At 58.9% G+C, this 22,650-nt stretch overlaps 1 protein-coding gene across 2 annotated transcripts; it reads right to left on the bottom strand.

Annotated features, from left to right (window-relative positions):
* Positions 1-1,030: 1,030 nt before the first annotated feature.
* LOC122496994 (cytochrome P450 26B1) lies at positions 1,031-21,565 on the bottom strand. Of its 2 annotated transcripts, none has more exons than XM_043603666.1 (7): positions 21,427-21,565; positions 19,958-20,623; positions 16,241-16,465; positions 7,134-7,409; positions 6,716-6,871; positions 4,908-5,192; positions 1,031-4,551 (listed from the first exon to the last, which is right to left on the bottom strand). In XM_043603666.1, the coding sequence occupies exons 2-7, from the start codon at positions 20,159-20,161 to the stop codon at positions 4,159-4,161; spliced, it is 1,539 nt and encodes a 512-aa protein (XP_043459601.1). In that variant the 5' UTR covers positions 20,162-20,623; positions 21,427-21,565; the 3' UTR covers positions 1,031-4,158. The 2 variants fall into 2 exon arrangements, with proteins under 2 accessions (XP_043459601.1, XP_043459602.1); XM_043603667.1 differs by lacking the exon at positions 21,427-21,565 and adding an exon at positions 20,676-20,796 and having other exon boundaries at positions 19,958-20,572.
* Positions 21,566-22,650: the final 1,085 nt, after the last annotated feature.

A 22,650-nucleotide genomic window follows, 5' to 3' on the forward strand; every position in this document is an offset into this window, starting at 1 on the left:
GAGGCCCCGCACCCCTCTCTGGATCTGGGGACTCTGAACTGAGGTTGGACCTAACGGTGTCAAAACAAACAAACAAAGAACGCTGCAGCCACAAAAAAAGCGCCTTTTTCAGGCTAGCTTTTTGGGGGTGTGGGGGGGGTGCGAGAATACCCTCCCCAGGCTGTGGGGAGGGGACTGGGCAAGGCAGAGGATGGGACCGGCCTGGGTACTATGAGGCCCTGCCTGTGACAGTACCAGGCCCTCTCTACCCACCCAGCCCCTCAGTCCTGAAAACCACCCTCAGAGTTCCTTTTCCCAGCACTGGACGTCTCGCCCTTTGCTGGCCTCACCTTTGCCCTCTGGGAGTCAGGTTGCAGAGCGCCTTTTATCTGAGTGTGAGGAACGTGAAAGAGGACACGGTTTCTGTCGTCAAATGGGCTTGGGGAGCCCTGTGACCCACGCAGTCGCTTAGCACGCCCGCCCTCAGGTTCAAGGGCCCGGGAGGTCCTGCAGGGAGGAATCTGCCCAACCCTTTTTGACCCTTTCCCCAAACGTATTTAATCAGGGAACCCGTTTGCTCCTACAACACCCATGAAATAGGCTTTGAGAAGTGCTCTAGGGCACGAGGTTGGAAGTCAGGAGAACTGAACTCTGCTCCCCAATTTGCCGTGTGGCCATGAACATCAGTGTCCTTGTTCAAGACGGATGCTGAGGACGGGGCCTCGGCTCTGGGTTGCCTCGTCCAGCAATGAGACTCCCAGACGAGCTGGTCATGGCCACAGTCGGCCAGCGGAGACAACTCCCAGCTGCCCCATCCCCCAATGTATGGGGACCAGTGGCCGTACATTTACACGTCTCCCCACCCAGGGGATCCCACTACTCCCAGGGCACTGGCACGGACCTCTCTGCGCCTATGCACAAGGAATGGTGAGCTTGGTTGTGGGGAAGAATTTCCTGCCTGGCAGGTGGGCATAGGGGAAGGGCATGTGGGTGGCCAGGAGGACCCTTACAGCAATGCTGAGAATGCAGAGACCAGACAGGCAAACAAGGGTGAGTCCCCACGGTTTATTATGGAAGCCTATAAAAGAGCCAGGTTGAGTATTTCCAAAATCACAAAATGCACAACATTCATTTTTTTTTAATATGCAACATGGAATATTATATACAGATTAAAACCACATGACAGCAAAAACACTCACACGGCACCAGTTTCATATCAAAACAAAACACACAAGTGCTTTTTCAATATTAAAACAACTGTGATAAAAACATATTAATATTTTGAACCATGTTTACAATAGAGAAAAAAATTCATATTTTACTAAATAACAAATATTTAACAGCAAAAACTTTATACTAAATATCTATTTTGAATTATAACAAAAATAGTACTTATAATAGTTTATAAAGACAGACACAAAATTATAACATTTATGAAAAAAAAAAGTTTTGTGTATAAAATAATATTATAGTGATCCGGGCAGGGTCAGGATGGTACCCAGAACACAAACGCCAGCGCCCAACATCGAAAGTGCTTCAATCTGCAAGCCCGTGGCAGGAAGAGGGTTGTGGGGTTTTGTCTTTTTAATGTCAAGTTACAATAGTTAGGAATGGTAAGTGAGGAAACATCACCCATCTAGCGCTACCTCTATAGAGCCTATACAAGAAACACACGGACACGGATGGACACAGAGAGGAGAGACGGCTGAATTTCGACACTGGGACCCTCCTGTCAGCCAGTCAAGAGCTTCTTTCGGTTCCCTTCTTGTTGCCTTTGAGACCCAGCGGGGTAAATAATCCTTCCTTCCTCCTCACGGGGACCCCCTCCGACTTCCCCTCTGCCCCTCCCAGGTTGGTCACCCCAAGAGAAGGCCACTGATGCCTCCCAGAGCCCTCCGGACCCCCCACCCCCTTACCAGGGCCAGGCCTGGTGGGCTTCCTGTCTGAAGTAGCACTTACTGCCTTCCTAGATGTTCAGTCAAAAGCGACTGGTTCAGGACAAGCTGGGTCAGCTTAATGGACCAGGAACCTTGCAGACACTGGGCTTTTTTATGGGTATGAAATTCTGGTGCACCATGCAGATATTTTGCAAGCGTTGATGCGTCTTGACACATTTTTGCCTGTTTTTCAGAATGTGTGTGTGGGGGGGGGTGGATTGAGAGATTTTGCTAATATTTTAAAAATGTCTCTTTGTCAATGATGCCCCTGTTCTGCACTGTTTTTTAGTAGTGAAAATGTAGGAACCAAATGAAACACTTGAGAACAGGGGTTATAAAGTGGTCCACCAGGCATGAACCCATTGCCCTAAAGGCTACCACACAGGGATGTGAGTGGGGGCAGGTGGGGATCTGCAAGCACCATGAGGGGGCCACTCAGTGGCCACAGTAGCCACTGCTACAGAGAGGGAACTGGAGGGAATGGGATCCTGCACTCTTCTGTCTCTTCTGTGTGTTTTTGATTTTCTTGTAAAGATGATTCGTCGATTTTATATAACATCAAAATCCAATAGAGAAACACAGAAAGCCAAGAAAAATCTGAAAACAGACAAAATCACTTAGAGACTCACCAGAGACCCCCAAAACCATCCCGGGAGGCATCCCAAATTTCCAACACTCAAAATGCCAGTGGCAGGAACCACCCCTCTGTCCCCCAGTCATCCCCTGACTGGCCAGTTTTCAGCCAAATCACTTCTGACAAATCGCACGTACCCTCCTCCTCAGCTCTGCAGCACCCCCCCCTGCAGCTGCCTCCAGACCACGGCAGAGGACCTGAGTCAGCGCAGCGAACGGGCCGCCTCCTTCGCTCACCTCCCCTTGCTTTCGTCTTGTCCCCACACCTCTGAGCTGGGCTAAGTAGACAGTGGCATAGAGGTGGGTGGGACTTCAAGGACATCTTTCCAAGGGCAAAGGGCCAAGGGTGAGGGTCAAGGGACGGACAACAGGGGCCCTCACTCCCTGTCAGAGGAAAGAACCCGTATACTTCCCCATGCTCACTAGGAGGAGTGGGGGGCACCGGGGTGAACAGTGGCCAAGCAAGAGCTTGTGGCAGCCTCCAAATCCCCACGTGAACAGGGTTTTTGACAGAGCAGGGAGGGAGGCAGGGGGCCATTTCCCCACCACCGCCAGGCGGCAAAGGTGGAGGCACTGGACTTCACCCGGAGAGTGAGGCTCTGAGGTTGAACCCACAGAAGGTCTGGAGCCCGTGGGTGGGAGGACCCATTCGCAGAAGCCCTGCCCTGGACAGCTGGGAAGGAGGCTGGGGACAGAAGAGATGCTTGTTCCAGTCCCCGGGAACGCCAAGATTCGGTTGTATAAGTGAATAAATATGGGGGGAGTGGGGAGGGTCCGGGGTGAGGGGCAGCGGGCAGCCCATGAGCCAAAGGCCTTGGGCATGTGTGTAACAGGGAAGTAGGATGGGCTCAAGGCTGCCTGGCAGGAAGGTGAGGATGTCAGTGCGCATGCCCAGGGCCACCAGGGAGGGTGCTGGGAGGACAGGGCCTGGGGCTCCTTTGCCCCAAGGTCAGAGAGAGAAAAAGTAGCAGCAATAGGTAATTTCAAATGTCCAAACTGGCAACAGGGTGGGGCCCCTGCAGGCTGCTTGCAGCCCCCCACTCTACCAAGGGTGACTCGTGTTCTCTTACCCAGTATGCTATTCCTGGGCAGCCACACCAGGAGGGGCACTCTACCAGTCTGAGTCAAAGCAGGAAGGGAGGGGGTGCTGAAGAGAGCCCCAAACGGGGCACCTCTTTTCCTCCCTCCCCCTCAACCACCCGTCCTCAGACTAAAGGGGCCCAAAAGAAATGGGAGAGGTGGGACCAGTTCAGAACATGACAAGCAAATGCGACAGCCAAGCCACTGACTTTTAACACTGTAATGGGCATGCAGAGTGCCCCGCCATGCCCCTTCCCAGAAGCTAAGCTGGTGGGAACTGGAGGGACTGGAGAGAAGTAGGAGCCAGGAGAAGAGCCTTTCCCCTGGAAGGACAGGGCCCTTGTGGCTTTGGGTAAGGTTTGCCAGGGAGAGGAAACAGGGGAGGGTAAGGTATGGGGGGCCGCTCCCCCTTCCCCACGTTCCCGCCCCCTCCCACACACAGGTTTCGACCCTTCTGGTGCCTCCCACCACCACCACCCCACCCCACCCCGCCTGGCTGGGCTGAGGTGGGGGTATGGGCCAGGCGCGTTTAGACTGTGGCGCTCAGCATGGCCTCCGTCTCTGGCAAGATCTTGTTCTGGTTAGAGTCCAGGCCAAAAAACTTGACACTGAGGCCATCCACGGGGTGCAGGACAGGGACCAAGGTGATGCGGGGGAAGGTCCGGGTGGCCAGCTCAAAGCGGCTCGTGCTAGCCAGCTCCACCGCCAGCACCTTCAGGAACAGCTTGGCCAGATGCTTGCCCAGGCAGGTGCGGACGCCGCCGCCGAACGGGAGGTAATGGAAGCGGCCATCCTTGTCTTCACTCCGTGCCTGACCAAAGCGGTCTGGATCGAATACGTTCACGTCTTTGAACACAGGTGCCGTGTCGTGGGTATCCCGGATGCTGTACATGACACTCCAGCCTTTGGGAATCTGAAAACCCTGGAGGCAAGACAGGGGCAGGGGTGAGGTATGGTGGTGAAAGCCGGAGGAGGTCTGAGAGAGGGCAGATGACTTTCTGCCTGCCAGCCCCACAGGTCCAGATGTTTCTAGAGGCCCCCCACTGTGGCACCCCCTCCCCCCACAGCTCCCCCCTCAGCATGTTAGTCCTGTCTCTTGTTTACAGATGTCCACATGCAACTTCCATTATGATACCCGGGTTAGCTTCATCTGACCCAGCATCTGGGTACTGAAGTACCCTGACAAAAAGGCTGTTCTTTCCCAGCAGCCAGCCCCCACCCCCAAAGAAATGTTCCCAAGGATCCCCAAAGCCCCAGCCCCGCAGGGCCCAGCCTCACATCAAGCTCGAAGGTCTGCAGCACGGTACGGTAGCCACCAGAAATGGGTGTGAAAAGGCGCATAACCTCCTTGATGACACAGTCCAGATAGTGTAGCCCGCTGAGGGTGTCGAGGCGCAGTGTGCCCTCACAAGGGCAGCCGCCACTGTGCAGGATGCCCTGGGCCCGCAGCTCCTCTCGCAGCTTCTCCAGCACGGCTGGGTGCTTCAGCAGCTGCATGATGAGCGAGGTGCTGGCACTGGCAGTGGTGGCGTAGGCTGCAAAGATCAGCTCCAGGGTCCCGTCCTGCAGCGGCAAGGAGAGAGGCATCGTCGATGATCCAGCGCGGGGGCAGCCCCGCTCCACCGGCATCCCCCGTGCCCCAGGCTCGTCTAGCTGGGCCTGCCTCTGAGCCTCACGTTGCTGCGGCATCCGGGCCACAACAGACACAGGTCACAGGGCCAGTCCCCTGGCTGGGCAGGAGAATTAGCTGCTACAGTCCAGGGCAGAGGCACGAGCCTGGAAGTCCCTTGGGGCAGGGCTGCTTCTCCCTCACTGCTGGATTCCAGAGCCAGCCCCAGCAGGCCTAATCAGCGCAGTGAGCTCACAGAAGAAAAAGGACAAATCTCAAGGAGCCAGGCCCGGCGTGGCGAGCAGGGTGGGTCTACACTGGGGCTTTCCAGCTGGCAGCCGCAGCCCCTTCCTCCATCCCCAGGACATCTAGTAGGAGGTCAGGAGTACTGACGGGGTTGGGGAGGTGACCTGGGACCACACCCATGGGGACGTGTGCTGGGCTGAGCGGAGGTGGCCCCCAGAAGCCTCAGACCCCATCAGGGTTCTCAGCGGAGCAAGACACCTGGGCACTGGGTACCCCAGGGAAAGGTTTCAGCAGGTTGCCTCATCCCGAACCCTGTATTTTACACGTGAAGGCCTAGAGAGGAGAGGGAAGGGACCTGGGTTTCTGACTCGCCGTGGCACCACCTACGAGGCACAACACTTCTTGTCAAACGGGAAGGTCACTGGAGCTCCTAATGGCTCGCCAGGGGGAAAGCAGGAGCCAGACTAAGGGTGAGCACAGACAGTGGGGATGGCGGAGTCCTCAGGAAGTCTCCGTGGGCACCTGGCAGGCATGCGGGTGGCAGAGTTGAGACCAGGATGAGTTGATGACTCCCTCCTCAGGTGGTACACCCACCCTAAAAAGGGGCAGGCATGAAGCCCTTCTTGGAGGCCAGTGTGGACAGTCTTGGTGTTGGCAGCCTGACTGGGCTTAGCGAGTACCAGACAGTCTGGGGACGGTATTGAGTGCCACCAGTTTGAAAAGGCTGGTAGGATGGGAGGAGACCCGAGTCAGGTCCAAATCTCCCTGTTCCTCCCCAAGGACTGAGGCTGCCCTCACGCAAGTGGCTTCCCTTCTGGGGACCATGATGCACTGAAATGGTGAATACCGGGAGGTGGAGGGGGTCGAGGGGTCGAGGGGTCGAGGGGGGTCAATGAAGCCACCGACACCAAATGTGCGCGGGGTTTCTAGGGGACAATTCTCAGTACCTTTTCCTAAATGGCGGATGGGATTGTGGGTGGGATGGAGAGTGTGGGTGCACAGAAGCTGTGGTGGGGGGTGGTACCACCCACTGCGGACGCTTCTCATCTATCCGCATCAGACCGTGCACACTAAGCCGACAGGGACACGGTCTCTTTTCTGGTCAAGTGCCCAGCCCCAAGCAGTGATGGCCACCACAGCTGGTCAGGGACAGTCCCTGTGGGCTGGGAGCAGAAGGGGTAAAAACAGAGCGTGGGGCGCTCGCGCTGACCACTGGGGAGGCCACCCCCACCTTCAGCTCCTGCATGGTCATCTCCTTCCCATGCTCCTTGCTGCTTTCAATGAGGATGTCCAGTGCGTCCGAGTAGTCCTTGCCCTGGGTGCACTGCAGCTTCTCCCGGATCGCCTTTTCTAGGCCCTTCTGCAGGATCTGCCGTGCCTGAATGCCCTGAAGGGAGAAGGAGGCCACCTGGTCACCAAAGAGGAAGGGCCCCTTCCCACGGCCGGGAGGGCCACAAGGAAAGGACTCCTCTGAGAACTTCCCACCTAAGCTGCAGAGACCAGCAGGTGAAGGCTCCACCCCCACCCTTCCGCTGACACCTCCCCTCTGTCTGTGTGACCAGTGAGCGTCTTAGTGGTCGGCCACCATCTCACTCCAAGTGGGTTCATGGATGCCCCATCTCCTCTCCTCCCAGGCCCTGGGTGCTCACCCGTCGGTAGCCGCTAAAAGGCAAGTCGACAGGCAGGGAGAAGACGTTCTCAACAAACTGCTGGTAGACTTCAAAGAGGTGGCCAAGGTCCTCTTCGGGGATGCTGAAGCCCAGCAGTACACGGATGGCCATGCGGAAGGTGAGCTTCTGCGCCTCCTGGTACACGTTGATGGCCTCAGGGCAGCTGCTCCAGGCGCGAAGCGTGTCCTGGATCACCAGCCGGATCTTAGGCAGGTAGTTCTGCAGGGCCTCATGGCTGAAGATCTTGGAGAAGACCTGGAGGGCAGGGGACAGTGGCAAGAGGCGCTCGTGCCGGCCTTCTCGGCTCCCAGGGGGCCCCACTGAAGCATGCAGTCAGGACGGTGGCCACAGAGACTCTGGGTCCCCACTCCAATCAAGCTCTGCTTTCCAGCTCTAGACACAAACACCTGCTGGCTCGCCTACCTCCAAAGCCCCTCCTGCTGCCTGTGCCTTGAGGCAGAACCAGGGGAAGGACAGGCTTAAAACACCATTCGTGGGCACTTTTATTCAAAGTCAGGACCTTCCATGTCATCACATGGAGATGTGAGCTGTCCTCTCCTTTCCTGACGCCCAGAAAAGCATGCGCTCCAAACAGTGGCAAAGCCCTGCGGACTGGGCAGTCCAGCCGCCAGCAGGTCTGCAGGCGATGTGGCTGTATCAGCTTTGGGGAGCACGCAACGGGGTGTTGGGCAGGGCTGCGGAGGAGCTGGCCCCTCCGCCACAGGAACCCATTCCCAAACTCCCCCACCACAGGGGCAGAAGCGCCCAGGAGGAGTGGAACACAGGTGCGAGGACTGGCCAAGGAAGAGATGGAAAGCACTAGGTGGCTCTTCTTCTCCACTGATGGGAGGACAAGAGAGTCTGAGATTAGACCACAGGCAGGACTTCCTGAGACCAAATTGCTCTTATTCCCTGGGAAACACCTACTGGGTGCAGATCCCAGGCCATCTGTTAATAGCTGTGCCACAAAAATGTCTTCAATGTGGCCAGGCCTGGAGGCAGGGGAATGGGGGCAAGATTTTCCACCCCAAAAGATCACAAAGCCAAACAGAAGCTCTTTTAGTGCCCTGCATCTTCCTGGTCCATTTTAAGTAGCCAGTGAGTCCCTATTCCCACCTTCTCTGCTTTCCATCCTCCTGCTTCCTCAGTAACACCCTCTGCCCCCTCCTTACCCAAATGCCCCAGCACAGTTTTCACACTGGTGACCACAGTGTTACAGGAGAGGGGACAACGTTAGTTTATTTACTGATCGCCTGTGTGTCCCACTCATAACCAACATCCTCTACCCCCTCCAAGAGTCCAGAGCAGAAGGGGGTACCTCCACCAACAGCGAGGGAAAGGTCACTGGGGAAGGCAGAGAGGAGAGGGACAGCACAGGAGAAGGAGACAAATATTCCTCTAGCCCCCCTACCCTGACCCACGCAAACCACACACACGCGCTCACCCTCCCCTCCTGTCCCCCAAACACAACCACCGCACAAACTGTAAATGTGAGAATTTCCCCTGCAGTCAGCTCGAGGAGGAAAAGGTAACATTTTCCTGGCCTCAGCCCTGCATGGCTAATGGGAGGGCTGGTTTGCAGAAATAACAGTGCTGGCCCTTCAGTGGCCCAGCCAGGCATTCACAATAGCACTTTCATTCCGAAATTCCCGGTGGGCAGACGGAGGGAGGGAAGGAGGCCAGTGAGGGGCAGAGAAGCCAGCACTGTTCGGGGCTGCTCTTGCTATTAAGGGACAGCTGAAATGTAAAAGGATGATGGGAAGTGGCCAAGGGCAGCCCGGGCCTGAATGGGTCACTCACACCTTGCTCAGTTGTGGGGGTCCCAGGAATATACAAGGGAGACTTCAGCTGCTACTCTCTTCAGAGGGCTATGGATAAAGGCAGTGTGCTCTCTGCCTCAGTACCACCCCCCCCACACACACACACACCGTGTCCTCAGGATTCCAAGTTTGGCTCTTATGGGGTGGGAATGGGGCCCAGTCCCCAAAGCCCAGTGCTGGCCAACTAAGGGCCCTTACAAAACAGCAAAATGCTCATCAGGGAGGCAGAAAGATACTCTGTGGCTACCAGGCCTCAGTGAGGAGACTGGAGGTGGGGGCAGGCAGGGAGAGGGAGGCCACACCTGGCCTAGGACCAGCCAGTCCAGGGCCAACTGAGTACTGTCATGGAGAGGATGGGGGCAAGGGCTGGCCAGGCTCCCAGCACCAGGAGACCTGAGCCCAAAGGTGGGTATGTGGCAGTGGATAACAGGACAGAAGCCATGCAGACCTAGACTGGTCAGTGTCAAAGCCAGCTACGCTCTAATATGCAGTGGGGTGGTGACTCTGCAAAGGCAGACTGGGCATCCAGAGACCTGAGTTTTAACTTACCAACTTACTGTGTGACCATGGCCTAATCACGCCCCCCAGCCTCAGTTTCCTCATCTATAAAATGGTGAGGTTGAAAGACGTGAGCTCTGTGGTTCCTTTCAATGTACAGAGCACATAAATGCCAGTATCTATGTGTCCCAAAGTAGATGCCGTCCCCTTGAAAGAGTCCAGAATCTGGCACTGCATGAGTCACCTGGTAAGGGCCTACCAGGCCCCCATGCACGCACTCCAAGCAGGCTACAGTGGCCCAGGAGGGGCCATCCCAGGGTTACCAAAGGAGGCGCTCTGAGGACCCCCACTGCACTCTAAGGACTGGCCAGATGTGACCCATTGAGGAACCCTGCCCTGCCCTGCCCTGCCCCAAAGGTTACATTCCCTGCGCCCTCTAGTGATGGCCAGATGAACTGCTCCTTCTCAAACCTTGGGGTCCAAAGAGGGCAGGAGGACCAAGGGGGATTTGGGACTGAGCAATGGACTCCGAGGGTAAGAGGTCCACACGTCACCTCTAGGAAGACAGGGGTCCTTATAGGGAGCTGGGAATGATCCCCAGGAAACCCTCTAACACCCTGCACCTGCAAGCCTCTGGGCTGGGGCTTCTGAAAAGGGAATTACAGCCAGGTCCAGGGTTCTTTTCTTGACCCTGACTCATCAGTGGCAGCCCCCAGGTCACTGTCCTCTCTAGGGATTAGTTTCCCCACTGGTTTCATGAGAAGTTTAACTGGATGTTCTTGAGTCCCTTTCCACCTAGCCATCTCACCCATGATTCCTCTCAGAGCCCCCCGAGGCGGAGAAAATGGCCAACCAAGAAGTGAAGCAAAGGGAGATTGCAGGCGCTCTGAGCCCAGAGGACTTTGCTCAGAAGTCATCCAGTCCATGCCCCTGCTTCCAGCCCAGCGGCTCCACAGACATCAGGGCCTCCCAGGCACCAGGAAAACTCCCGGGCCTCATCTCTGGGTTGGTGCCCAGGATTAACAACGAGGGCACTTCCCACAGCCGAGGCAGCCCAGAAACCACCACCCACCACAAAGGCCAGGAGGAGGCGGAGGTGCTGGCCAGGGCACAGGGAGGCCTGGGCCACGTCGGGCGGGCGGGGTCAGGACTCGGGCACACGGGAAGGCGCCCAGCGGAGCTGCGCGGTGTGAAGAGAGGAAGGGTTCCCAGCCCCCAGAGCCGACTGCCCTGACCACAGTTGTAACAGGAGCCACAGCTGCTTTGTTTCCCTCTGGGGCTTCCCTAGGAATTCCCAAAAGTGAGCCAAGAATGTTGGACAAAGGTCATCGGGAACCAGCTGTGGCCCAGGCAAAGCCCTGCAGAGGGAACAGCAGGTATGGACTTCCCACCAGGGTTGGTGCCGGGACAGAGAAACCAGAGTGTCACGGGAGACCCAAGAACTCCCAGGCACAGACGCGGCGCGGCGCAGGATGGGCTCTCGCCTTGGAGGGCGTGCCTGGAAACCCTCCATCACCCCCATCAGTTTCTCCAGCAAAGCAACTGGCTCAAGGGTCTACATCCTTGTTCTCGCTCTCTCCCCTGAATGGGAGGGGGTAGGGGTGGGACACCAGGGGGCTTGTCAAGGTTCAAATCCTCCATAATTGTTTCTATACATGCTTCCCCCTCCTGCCTCTCACATAGAGCCCCTGGGAGAGGAGTGGCACACTGGAGCCCCAGAGCCCTGCTTGCTGACCTGCTCAGCCAGATAGCTTCCCCCTTCTCAGCTGGTGGCCATGAATGCACAGACGGACAGACAGCCTCTGGACAGGCAGCCTCGGGAGCGGGAAGAGTCAGAGAGCGAACCTACTCCTTGGGCCAGTGACTCAGACTGGGAGGAATGGAAGCGGCTGCCCAGGAGGGTGGGGGCCTGGGCAGGCCACCCCGCCAAGCCAAGCCACCGGAGCCACAGCCTGCGGAGTGGAAAGAATAACAGAGGGCAGGCAGCCTCCGAGGCAGCTGTCCGCACAGCACAGGGGTGACGCCAAGGTGTGTACTTTAAACTCAAGTAAGAGGGAGGACAAGAGAGAGGACGTCATCTTCCCAGATGCCTGGCATTTCCACTGGGCCTGGACTTCACCTTGGAGGCCTCCTGAGCCAATCCCGTCTCAGCCCCTCTGGTTGGGAGGGGCCAGCCCAGACCCCCCAGCCTGGGCATGCTTCTGGGCAGCACCTATGGGAACAGAGGGTCTGTCCCCCAGGTGACTCTAGCTCTAATTCTGTCCCCAGGACAAAAGCACATGGTGGGGGAGGGAGAGCAGCCCTTAGCAGATACCTAAGCCACAGACTCTGAAGGTTTAGGTTTGCCGAGACACTCATCCTTCTTCCAGCCATAGCAAAACCCCCTCAGAAAGCTGAGGCCCGAGGGGGGAAGGGTTCTCCCAATGTCACAGTCCAGACCATGACTGGCCACACTCACCAACGGCAGGGAACCCCATCTCCCACCACTCCAAACCCCACGAGCCACCCTCTTACCAATCCCGGGAGCTCTGAATTTATCTAAGAGCCCTAAGGGGCCGCTTCTTTATGGCCAAGTTTATTCTAAGGAAAAGGCCAGCTGTTCTGGTTACTATATTCCTGCTCTCAGCATTTCTCTTCCCCTAGAGGCACGCTCTGAACCCCAGTCTTTCAGCCTGGGCCATCCTGAACAGAGACAATGGCTGGCACAGGGGGCTCAGGGCAGAGCAGACCCCAGCCAAGCCTCCCCTCCCTGTCAAGGCCAGAATTGTCTCCCAAGGCTGGAAAGTGAGCAGACACCCCAGCATCATAGCCTTGGACCCCTCCCTGCCCTGGGAGGACAGAGAAAGGAGGGAAACGGGAGAGGGTGAACCCTACACCCAGCCAGCCCACCCGCCCACTGCCTGGCACAGGGCAACTGGAGGGAGGCACCCACTCCCAGGCGCCCTGGCGGCTGGCTGGCCATGAGCTCCCTCCCCCGTTGACCTTCAGAGAGATCCGCAACTGCCACCAGAGCCCTCGGCGGCCCCTGCACCCACCGGCTACTGCTACAGTAACTTTTGAGTGAAGGACTTCTGGGGCTGGCAGAACAAAGGCTGTGTGCCTCTGCCAAGGGGCTGGGGCAGAGCTCTCAGTAGCGGGGCTGCCTGGCCGCGCCACCCACCCTCCTATCCAGTACAGGTGGGAACTTCTGCCCCGAGCTGAGCCTGGGGAGACTTTGCAGCCAGAGGTTGTGCACTGGTCCAAAGGCCATCTAGAGCAGGTCTGGGCTGGCTTCCCTAAAGACCCCCAAGCCCTCCTGGCTCTGCCCTCCTGCTGAAGCACTTCCTGGACTCTCTACCCCAACACAGACTGCAGGGTGCACAGGGTCTCTGAGAGGGGTGCAGTGATCCTGAGCCTGACCTCCACTCCTACCCAAGACAGGGCCCAAAGGCCAGGTCGTTGAGGGATGGTGTGCGGGGAGGCAGGGCTTCTTAATCCTTACCTCCAAAGCCTGGGGAGCTGCTCCCCCACCTCAGCCTTGGGTACAGAAGTCCCCGTAGCCAGGAGTCTGAGATGAAGGGAAAGCCATGCCTGCCATCTCCAGGACACCAGAAATCCAGGATTAAGTTATCCTCTGGGATGCTCTCCAAGTTTGGGGAGGGCTACTACTGTCTGAGGTGCCCTGAAACTGCTGGCCCTCTGGTGCCGAAAGGCTCGGCCCTATCTCCAAAGGAAAAGAGGAAATGCCTGATTCTGGTGTGTGGGGCTGTGCACTGGAGCTTCTGTAATTACCCCCAACTCCTCCTCTGTGTGTCTGACAACTCTCCCCCCAATCTCCCCTACCACACTCCATCTACCCTTCCAGGGTAATTACCCCAGCCTCTGCACACAAAGAAGGATGACATCCCTCCCCCATTATCAGAGACACCCCAGACCCCTGGGGGAAGGGAAGTTACAAAAGAGAAGGGACAGAGTCTGAGGTAGTGGCTATAGGGACACAGGCCTGGCTCTCCAAGAGAGGATTTTGTTAGACTGGGCAAGACTTTCCGGACTTTCTCCCTAACAACCCCGCCCATCTTGGCCCTAGACCACCAGGACAGCAGGGCAAACACCTGGAGTGCAGCGATGGCTATAAGGAGCCCCTTCCCAGCACATCTGGTCGGACCTCCCAGAGAAGGGGTGGGCCACCAGCCCCAATGGAAACAGTGACGCTCCTAGTTCCCCGCCAGCCAGCCGGGCCCCAGCACACCTGGGCTGTACTTCCTGTGAGGACATCCTAACCAGGCCTGGGCCCGGCCCAGCGGCCTGCTCACCAGCCAGGTCCCTGACTACAGAGTGGACTGGATAAGGCATCGTGCGTGGCACACCCCCGACCTTGCCCAGGCTGGGTCCACTGGGCACTGGGGTCCTGGAGATTAGCCATTTTCTCCAGGACCAACAATATGCCCCTGAATATTCATTCTCTTCTCGTCCCTCCAGCTAGATCCTACTTCTTGAGGCAAAGACCGAGATTCCCACTTCTGTGTCTACCTAGTCTAAAGCCTTCAATTTGGCTCAGCAAACCTAAGTTTATGGAAAATTGAATTAGAGAGATTGTGGGGGGGGGGGGAGGGGAAAGACCCTTTCGCCCACCCATTTACCATAGGACCCATATAAATGCCACATAGCAAGCATCAACTAGTACACACACTGGGAGCGCCCTGCCCTGGGTTCTCAAGCCTCTGTCAGGATGAACTGTTTTCTGGCCACCTCCTATCCCCAAGGAACTAGAGAATAGGGTACCCCAAAGAGGGAGACCATCAATGTGGCTCTCAGTGTCAGGCCCCACCCCTGCTCCATCCCTATCCTTCCCTCCCCCTTCCTTCCCTGTGCATTCCTCTGGCAGCATTCATCATGCCTTCTCCTTCCCTCCTCCCAAATGGACAATGTGGGCCAAACCTGGGGGCTTTCCAGGGGGGCCCTCCCCACCTGGAGGCCCACAGCCAAGTTGGGCACCGGGTGGGTGGAACCACAAGGCAACAGCAAGCCCTCTGCACCCCCAGGGTCTCACACTCTGGTCCTGATCCAGCCTTCTCCTTCCTCCCCACCCCCAACCACCAGTTTCTGGCAAGCCCAGGTGGGCAGGACTAAGTAGGGCTCTGCTTGGTGGCCCAGAAACAACTCATCTCACCGATGCCTGTGTTGCATGCCCTGTCCTGCCCTTTCTTTGCTTCCTGACCTGGTTCAAGTCCCTTAAACTCTCCAAGCCTCTGTGTCCCCTTCTGTGAGAAGGGGATGATAACTTTCCTTGTCAAAGCCTCTATAAAAATAAAATGAGGAAGCAGACGTATTCCCCGGAGCTGGGTTTCTGAATCTCAGGCTGTCTCCTCACTCTTTGGAACAGGCTTTGGGTGGAGTCCTAAAGACTAGGAAAAAAATAATGGCCAGCACATTTTATAAGCCCACCATTCCTGAGCCTATAGCCCCCTCCCAGCCACTCCTCATCTGCCCCCTGGAATTGTTAGCTGCTTCCTGCTCTAGTGAGGCAGATGGGGAAGACTACTTCAGGAGCCCCTTCCAGTACGTGCTTTATCGCGGGGCGGGGGTGGGGTGGGGTGGGGTGGGGGGGGGGGTGGGGGGAGTTGTCTCTTCCATCAGATTTTGCCGCCTTTTGTCTGCTTGTCTGCTATGGAGAACTACTCGTCGCAAGCAGTGCAGAAGACACCAAATACTACAAGATTAATTCCTACATTCACAAAGACCACTTCACATGGCCTTCTGGCCGAGAGGGCTGCTCACCGTTACCCGCCCCCCTCCCAGACTCTGCCACTCCTCCGGGAAGATCAGAGGCTGCCTCTCTTCCCTTCAGGTTTCAAACCTGGATGAGTCCTCTGACCTAATGGAAAACACCGAGGGAGGGGAGGTCGTGCAGCGCCCCCTCACTGGCGGCTTTAAGCCCGAGGGCCGCCGCCCCGCCCGCCGGCGGCTCAGCTTTCGGGTTACTGCAGTTCAAACAGCACGTGCCGCCCGCGCTCTGAGCCGCGGCGGCGGCGGCGCAGCCCTGTGAGGGGGCGGGGAGGCTCGCTCCGTGCGCGCTGGCTCGCCTCCTCCGCGCCTCTTGCAGGCGCTCGGGAAATCCACAGGATAAACACCCACTTTCTCTTCCTCTTTATGGGAGGGGGTAGGTGCATTTTGATCCCCTGCAGCGCCGCCGCTGCTCTCCCACCCCTCGCCCTTCCTCCGCCATCCAGACTGGCTCTCGCAGCAGTGGCCCAGATTTCATCTCACCCCTCCCGGGCGAGGCTCCGCGACCGTCTCGCACAGGGTGCTCGGCTCCCAGCGCTTGCCGCGTCTACCTTAATCCAGCAACCGGTGGCAGAAAGGCTAGGTTTGGTTTTACAAAGATCCGTTTCCAGGCCTTGGGAGCATGGACCACCATCTGCCCTTTTCTCTTTTCAATTTTGTGGAGCACCGCGAGGACAGGCGTTGGACGCCCTAGTACCTGCACGTTCAAGCTCCCTCTAAACCACTTCCCTCACCCCGAACAGCCAGCCCCCCGCTGGGCCTGGTAGTGGGAAAGGCACAGCTAGCCAACAAACGGGCAGACCCAGAGGAGGCCTGCAAGCCTGGAACCTAGACCGCAGACTTCGAGGCACGGAACTGCGGGGTCCTCTGGCATGGTGTACAGATGGGGTCTCAGATTCGAGTGGGGGCGTCTCCCGGGCTCTGCGAACTCCTTACACCCGAGGCTGGTACAGAGAAGAAGAGGGTCGGAGCAGGGTTGCGGGGTTCTTAACCCAGAGCGCTTACCTTGCGCTTGTTGCGGTGGATGTCGCCGATGGAGTTGGCCACTGTGTTTGGGCCCAGCAGCATGCGCGTGCTGCGTGGCCACTCAGTGCTCACGAGGTGGTGCTCGCCCATGAGGATCTTGCGCACGTTTTCTGCGCCGGTCACACGGATCAGCGGCCGCCCCAGCAAGTGCGTCTTGAACACGTTGCCATACTTCTCCCTCCTTGAGGACTGGAAGCCGGAACCCTGCGGGAGCCACGGAAAAAAAAAAACCTCTCTCAGAGCGTATATCTCCAGATGAGATGTCCGGGAGGCCCAGCCTGAAGGGCTCGCGGGGGAGGGGCGGAGGACCCCGCTCAGGCCACCAGTCCCCTGCTCCCCCCACACACACACAAACACGCACGAAGGTTTTATTTTTCATAGCATGCACACGAACTGGGAAGTAGGGCCTAGAGGATAATAAATAATGCAAGGAGGCGGGAGGCCCGGGGCACCCCTCGGGAGGGTGTTTAGTAATGACTTGCGGGAGGAAAAAGGTATCCCGGACCGCGGGACCCAAAGCTAGAGCCTTCGCCCCCCTCCCCCTCGCTCCCCCGCCCCACGCTCCGGAGCCTCTCGGAATAAATATTTCCAGGCTCTCGGCCACGGGCTGGCGAGACCCCGCGGGGTGGCCGCAGGCCAAAGATTATTTATAGCGGTGAGCGGTCGGTGCCCGGAGGCAGTCACTACGAAGGGGGTTGGGGTTTCCTCCGTTCTCAGGGGTGGGCCGCGAAGGGACCCGGCGGCCCTCTGAGGGATCTGCAAGGTAGGGTCACGGGCCGAGAGCCGCGATTTTCCTAATGCAATGTGCCCTGGGAATAACTGAGAAGGATTTTCGTCGCCGCCCAGGAGTTTGGAACGGGAGCTCCGAGGAAGGCGCTTCCCGCGGGGCGGGGCAGGGCGGGGCGGCTGTCGCAGGTAACCGGATCCCCGGCGGCGGCTGCGGCGGCGCGAGCCCAGGACGCCTAGGCCCCAGCCCCGGCCCCGGCCGGGCTCTCAGAGGAGCTGGCTGAGCGGGCCCCCGCGCGGGTACCGGAAACCGAGGGGACCTCCGAGGGGCGGGGGCAGGGGCGTCCCGCTCACCTTTGACGTAGGCACTCGCCACCCCACCCCACGTTAACCCTTATCCCGCCGGGGCGGCACCGGGTGGGAAGGGGAGGGGCGCCACCTGTCCGGCCGTAGCTCTCGGCCGCCAACGAAGTGCGGATGCGGACTCCAGACCCACCGAGTCACGCACCCCCGAAGGGACACCTCGGCGGTCCCCTTTTCCTAGGTTGGTCTCTCTCCTCACTTTCCTTTCTTCTACGGAAAAGTATTCTCCAACTAGATGTGTACACACCCCAGCACAGCCGAAAAGTGACTCTGCAGAACCCGGATCCCTAATCACTTTTCCACATGCGCCTCCGGCCCCGGCCCGGGCGCGCGACAGGGAGAGAGCCCAGAGCGCCCGCGCCTCCAGGAGGGGGGCTGGGTCGCGGGGGGACGCAACCCCACTCCCAGGTTGTGGGGGAGGAGAGAGCTCTCCGACCCTGCCGCGGTTCTAGACGGCGTCTATCCCTTTAAGAGAATTCTAGGCGAGGATGGAGGTGCGACCAAGGGGGGTTGAGGAGCGGGATTCCCTCCCTCCGTCTGCTATACCCGTCTCGCTCGCTCCGTCTGACTCTCCGTCTCTCCTCTCCTTCTTTTCCTCTGTTTTTCTTTTCTTTCGACACAAAAGTTGGGTTGTGAATTTTCCGAGGTCGCCGCCGCCTCTCTCCCGCCGCCCCCCTCCCGCCTCTGATCTGCCTAACTATAATTAAAGTGCGTTTTTTGTGGCATTAATAAAGAGTTATTTGTCCGCCGTTTCCACGGTCTTCACAAAGAGGACTTTCATAGGGGCGGCCGCTCGGGCCGCGAGTCCAATTTATACAAAAATGTTGTATTTTTAGCCCTAGGCTCTGTTTAGATGGCGCACGGTGGAAACGGAGAGCCCTTGGAGGTCTCCCCGTAAAATCTGATAAATGACTCCAAAAAAATAAAGCTGGGATTCAGAGGGCTCCCATTAACCCCTTCAGCGGTCTCCTACAGGCATCCCCCATGTCCCTCCCACGGCGGAGTCTAGGGCCCTGCGGGCTGATGGAAGGGGAGGTGTAGGCCTGCTTCCCTTTTCCCATCTTCTGTGCGGGTTGGACACGGAGCCCCAAGGGGCCCTTGTGGGATTCAGAGAAAAGGTCAGGGGGACATTGGATGGCAGAGAAAGGTCAGGAAAAGGAGGTGGGGACAGACCATGCATTCCGCAGATTGGCTCTAACAAGACAGGAGCTGATGCCCGTATGAGGTATTTTATTTCCTAAATTCTCGGCCAAAAGCCTAGACCACCGCCGCAGTTAACTCTTTAAGTGTGGCGGCAAGGAAGAGGCTCTGGGGATTTCTCTGCGGAGGGTAGCCCTATTGGTGAAAGCGAACCCCTCCCCACTGCCTAAACAACCCCAAAAGAGATGGGCCGATTCTGGGACTTGGGAAGACCACACCGCAGAGGAAACGCGCGTCACCCTCCTCGCCCCCGCTCCGCTGTCACTTGGCGCGGGGCGGGGCCGGCAGGGTGTAAGTGTGGTGCGCGCGCGGATTGCACGCGTCTGTTAGTTTCAAGCCTTGCTTTCGCACTTCTAAACCCACAGGTCTCTGCGTTCGCCTCCCGCCCCACCTCTCTCTTGCCCGGGTTGTCTTCAAGACATTCATCCTTCTCTTAACCGCCATCAGCATCCTCCGGACAAACACCGGTGCACACGCGAACACGACACACTTCCCGCGGTTGACCAGAGGCGTCCCCCACCCCCAAAAGAAAAAATTCTGTGTGTATCCACTTGCAAACGCGTTTGTCTAGCACTTGACGAGGTTAATTCCAGGTTAATCTCCCCATTACCTTACCTGAGTCTGGTTCCCGACGCGCCCACCCCCATTATCACCAGCAGCGTGCGGTCGTGAGGCGTCTGGCAACAAACATGCACACACTCTATGGATCTCACACACCAATCCCAGGTTTCTCTCCCTTGCTACAGTGTCCCCACCCAATAAGCAAATAGACCCTTTTCCTTAAAAGCCAAGAACCCTCGAGTCTCAGGCTTTTCATCTTCTTTGGGGTACCTCCTTCCCTCCCCACCACAAAATACACACGCTCTCTCCGACCTTGGACCAAGGCAGTTGTACCTAGCGCAGCCGACGACGCGGCGGGAACACAGCCGGGGGTCTTAAAGGGGCACTTCTGGGTGCCATTGGCTCCTTCGTCTCCCCGACTCAGTGTTCGGGTCCCAAGGACACCGCCAAAGCCCCGGAAGCCGACGGCGACCGGGGCCTGGAACGCGAAGGGGAGACGAAAGCGGCTCACGACCTGACGCCCCCTCTGGCCCGCACCGCGCGGGGAGCCCACTAGACCCCTGCTGGGTCGCCAGCGACGGGGGAAAGTCAATCTTGGGAGCCCTCTGGGGTCCTGGGACCTCTCGTATCAACTCCCAGAATTTGCGCACCGGGCGCCAGTGGGCTCCAAACCACGCCGCAGGCGGGCAGGAGAAGCCCGGACGGCACCCGCAAAGAGGAGGGAAGGGGCGGGGCGGGGACCCGTGCCTTCAAGCTCCGGGCGCCCCCTGGCCAGCCCGCGGCTCCCTCCTCCCGGCGCTCGCCGCTAGCGGACCCCGGAGAGCATCCGAGCGAGTGCGCCCTTACCTGTAGCAGCCAGTGGCCGGTCTCTCCGATGAGCGGGAAGCCCATGGAGCCCTTGGGGATGGGCAGCTTGCAGCTCTTGTCGCGGGTGGCAGCCCAGCGCAGCTGCCACAGCTGCTGCGACACGGCCAGCAGCAGCGTCACCGACACCAGGCACGCGGCGAGGGTGGCCAGCGCCGACACCAGCTCCAAGCCCTCAAAGAGCATGTTGGCGGCCGCTCGGGGGATTGGCTGTGCCGGCCGCGGCGGGGGAGGGGAAGGCCGGATGAGAAGGGACACGAACGGCGGGGGAGGGGAGGCTGCGGCCGGGGGTCCTGGTACCTCCAGCCGAAACAGAGAAGGAGGAAGGGGCCGCGGGAAGGGGAGTGGAGCTGCGAGGGGAGCGGAGAGAGGGAGGAAAAAAATTGCCTACAAGAAGAGAGAGAGGAGACTCGAGGAGACTCGGAGTGTAACTTTGTTTGTTTGTTTGTTTGTTTGTTCCCTTATAGCGGGCTTGGGGACTGCTCGAGGGTGGTGAGATGAAGCCGTGAATCAAGCTGGTGGATTAGCTCTCCCCGCAACCATCACACTCGGAAAACTTTGGAAAACTTTGTCCAGCGGGAGCCTCTCTCGTAAGAGCTAGCGGAGAGAAAGTGCGATCGATTTGTCAAAAGTTTTCCCCTCAAATTCCTAGGTGGAAAAAAAAAGGGAAAAAACTCTGAATCCAAAAATTCCAACGAACCCAGAAACTTTGGGGGCGAAGGGGAAGGCTCCCCGGCTGAGGCGAGTCGAGAGGCCCGAGCCCAGCGTCCGCGGGCTGCCCCCGGCGGCGCGCCCGAGCCGCAGAGCCGCCGCCGCGCACCCCCGAGGCGGGCGCGGCTGGCGAGGCGGCGCGGCGGGCGCGGCAGCCGGAGCGCGGGTGCGGAGCCGGCGGGCCGCGGCCGGGACGGGACGCGGCCGACGACAGAGCCCCGGGCGGGCGCTGGGGCGGCGGCGGCGGCGGCGGCGGCGGCGGGCGGGGTGAGGCGGGGTGGGGTTGGGGGAGGAGGTGAAAACCCGAGCTGGGCTATTGTATCAATTAAGAAAAGGCAATCCGTCCCGGGACGCAGTCTCTCGGCTCTGGAGTTGCTGCTGGGGGAAGAAAGGGGGAAAAAAGAAAGGAAGGCAAAAGGAATGAAAGAGGGGGAAAAGCAGGAGGCAGGATTTCAGGGCTGGTGGTTTTAAAAGCTTCTCTCAATGTGAATTTGAGTCCAAAGCGAGGCGATGCGTGTGTTTATATAGAGGCGGGAGGCTGCGCCGTGGGCGCTCCGCCAGCCCGCCCCCCCACCCCACCCCCACCCTACCCCCACCCCACTCCACCCCCCACACTCCCCCCCCCCTGCGCTCACAAAGCCGGAGGCGTGGTGAAAGGCCGGCGGCCGGAGCGTGTGAGCGCCCGCCGGCCTCCCGCCCCGCCCCGGCCGCCCGCCGCCCGCCGCCCGCCCGGGACCCACTTGTAGCCGCCGCAGGATCAAACTCAGTTCACCTCTCGCCTCCTCTTCCTTCTCGCCGGCGTCTCGCTGAGCCCGGCACCTACAGACGGACGAGAGGAGACACACACACACACACACACACACACACACACACACGGTGCGCGCTCGCTTCGTGCCCGCTTGGCTGCTAAGCTACTTCCCTCCCTCTTTTCCTCCCTCCCGGTCCCTGGCCCCCTCCTCCCGCCCCGGGCAGTCCCGTGTGTGCTGTCGCCCCAGTGGCTGAGGTCTCTGCCGGACTGCCCCTCGATGGAGGGCCGCTGAAAGCCCCTGAACCTGTGATCGGGGTCCCAAGCTCCAATCCCGCGGAATCCCGCCGGCTCCTATCTCCCGGGACCCTTCAACGCCCCCGCCAACATTTCTCCTCCCAATTCTCCTTAGCCGGGGTCCCCCATCTCCCATCCGGGCATCCCAAACCTCCGATGCAGAGGTCTCTCCCCACCCCCCCCCCACCCCCGCCCGCACCACCACCCGCATATGTCTCTCATCCCACAAGACGCCAATGTTCCCCTTTCCCCGACCGCGTCCTGGGCTGCTCACGACGCAGCCCTTCCTCTCGGACCCCCTAACTTTGTAGTGCCCTCCGCCCCCCGCAGCGTCGGAGGAACCCCCCGGGTGCCGATCCGGGTGAGTGTCCCGCGCCGAGGACAAATGCGGCAGCCCCGGCACCCGGCACCCGGAGGCGGGAGGAGTCGGGTACAAACGTTCATTGATACAAATGAGTAAATAAACAAGCTGGGTGAGCGCGGCCACCTTCTCAGAGCCGGCCGCAGAGGGCCCGGCGCGCGTGCCTGCGCGAGGTGTGCGTGTGGCCCGGGGCCGCACCTGTGTGTGCGCCTGTGTGTCCTTGGGTCGGCTCGACATCTGTGGAGCTGGGTGGTGTGTCTGCGGGTTCGTGTGTTCTCTGTGGAGCTATATGTGTGTCTGTGCATCCGTCTGTCATCTGGCCTCTCCTCCTGCGTGTCTGTGATACATGGAGCTACGCGTGCCAAGCCCGGCATCATCTAGCTAGTGCCTGGCTCGCCCTCTCCCGTAGGTCCTTTCCCCCCACAGCCCCCTCGTCTCTGCCGTTCACTCTCGCACTCCCAGAGCAGAAGTCTTGATATCCCACCTTCAGTTTAGGGTGGTGTGTGTGTAAACGAAACTAGACTCCCCTCTTAACACCTCCCCTGCACCCAATACGTGTTC

This window comes from Prionailurus bengalensis, chromosome A3 (genome assembly GCF_016509475.1).
Source record: "Prionailurus bengalensis isolate Pbe53 chromosome A3, Fcat_Pben_1.1_paternal_pri, whole genome shotgun sequence".
Classification (NCBI taxonomy): Eukaryota; Metazoa; Chordata; class Mammalia; order Carnivora; family Felidae; genus Prionailurus; species Prionailurus bengalensis.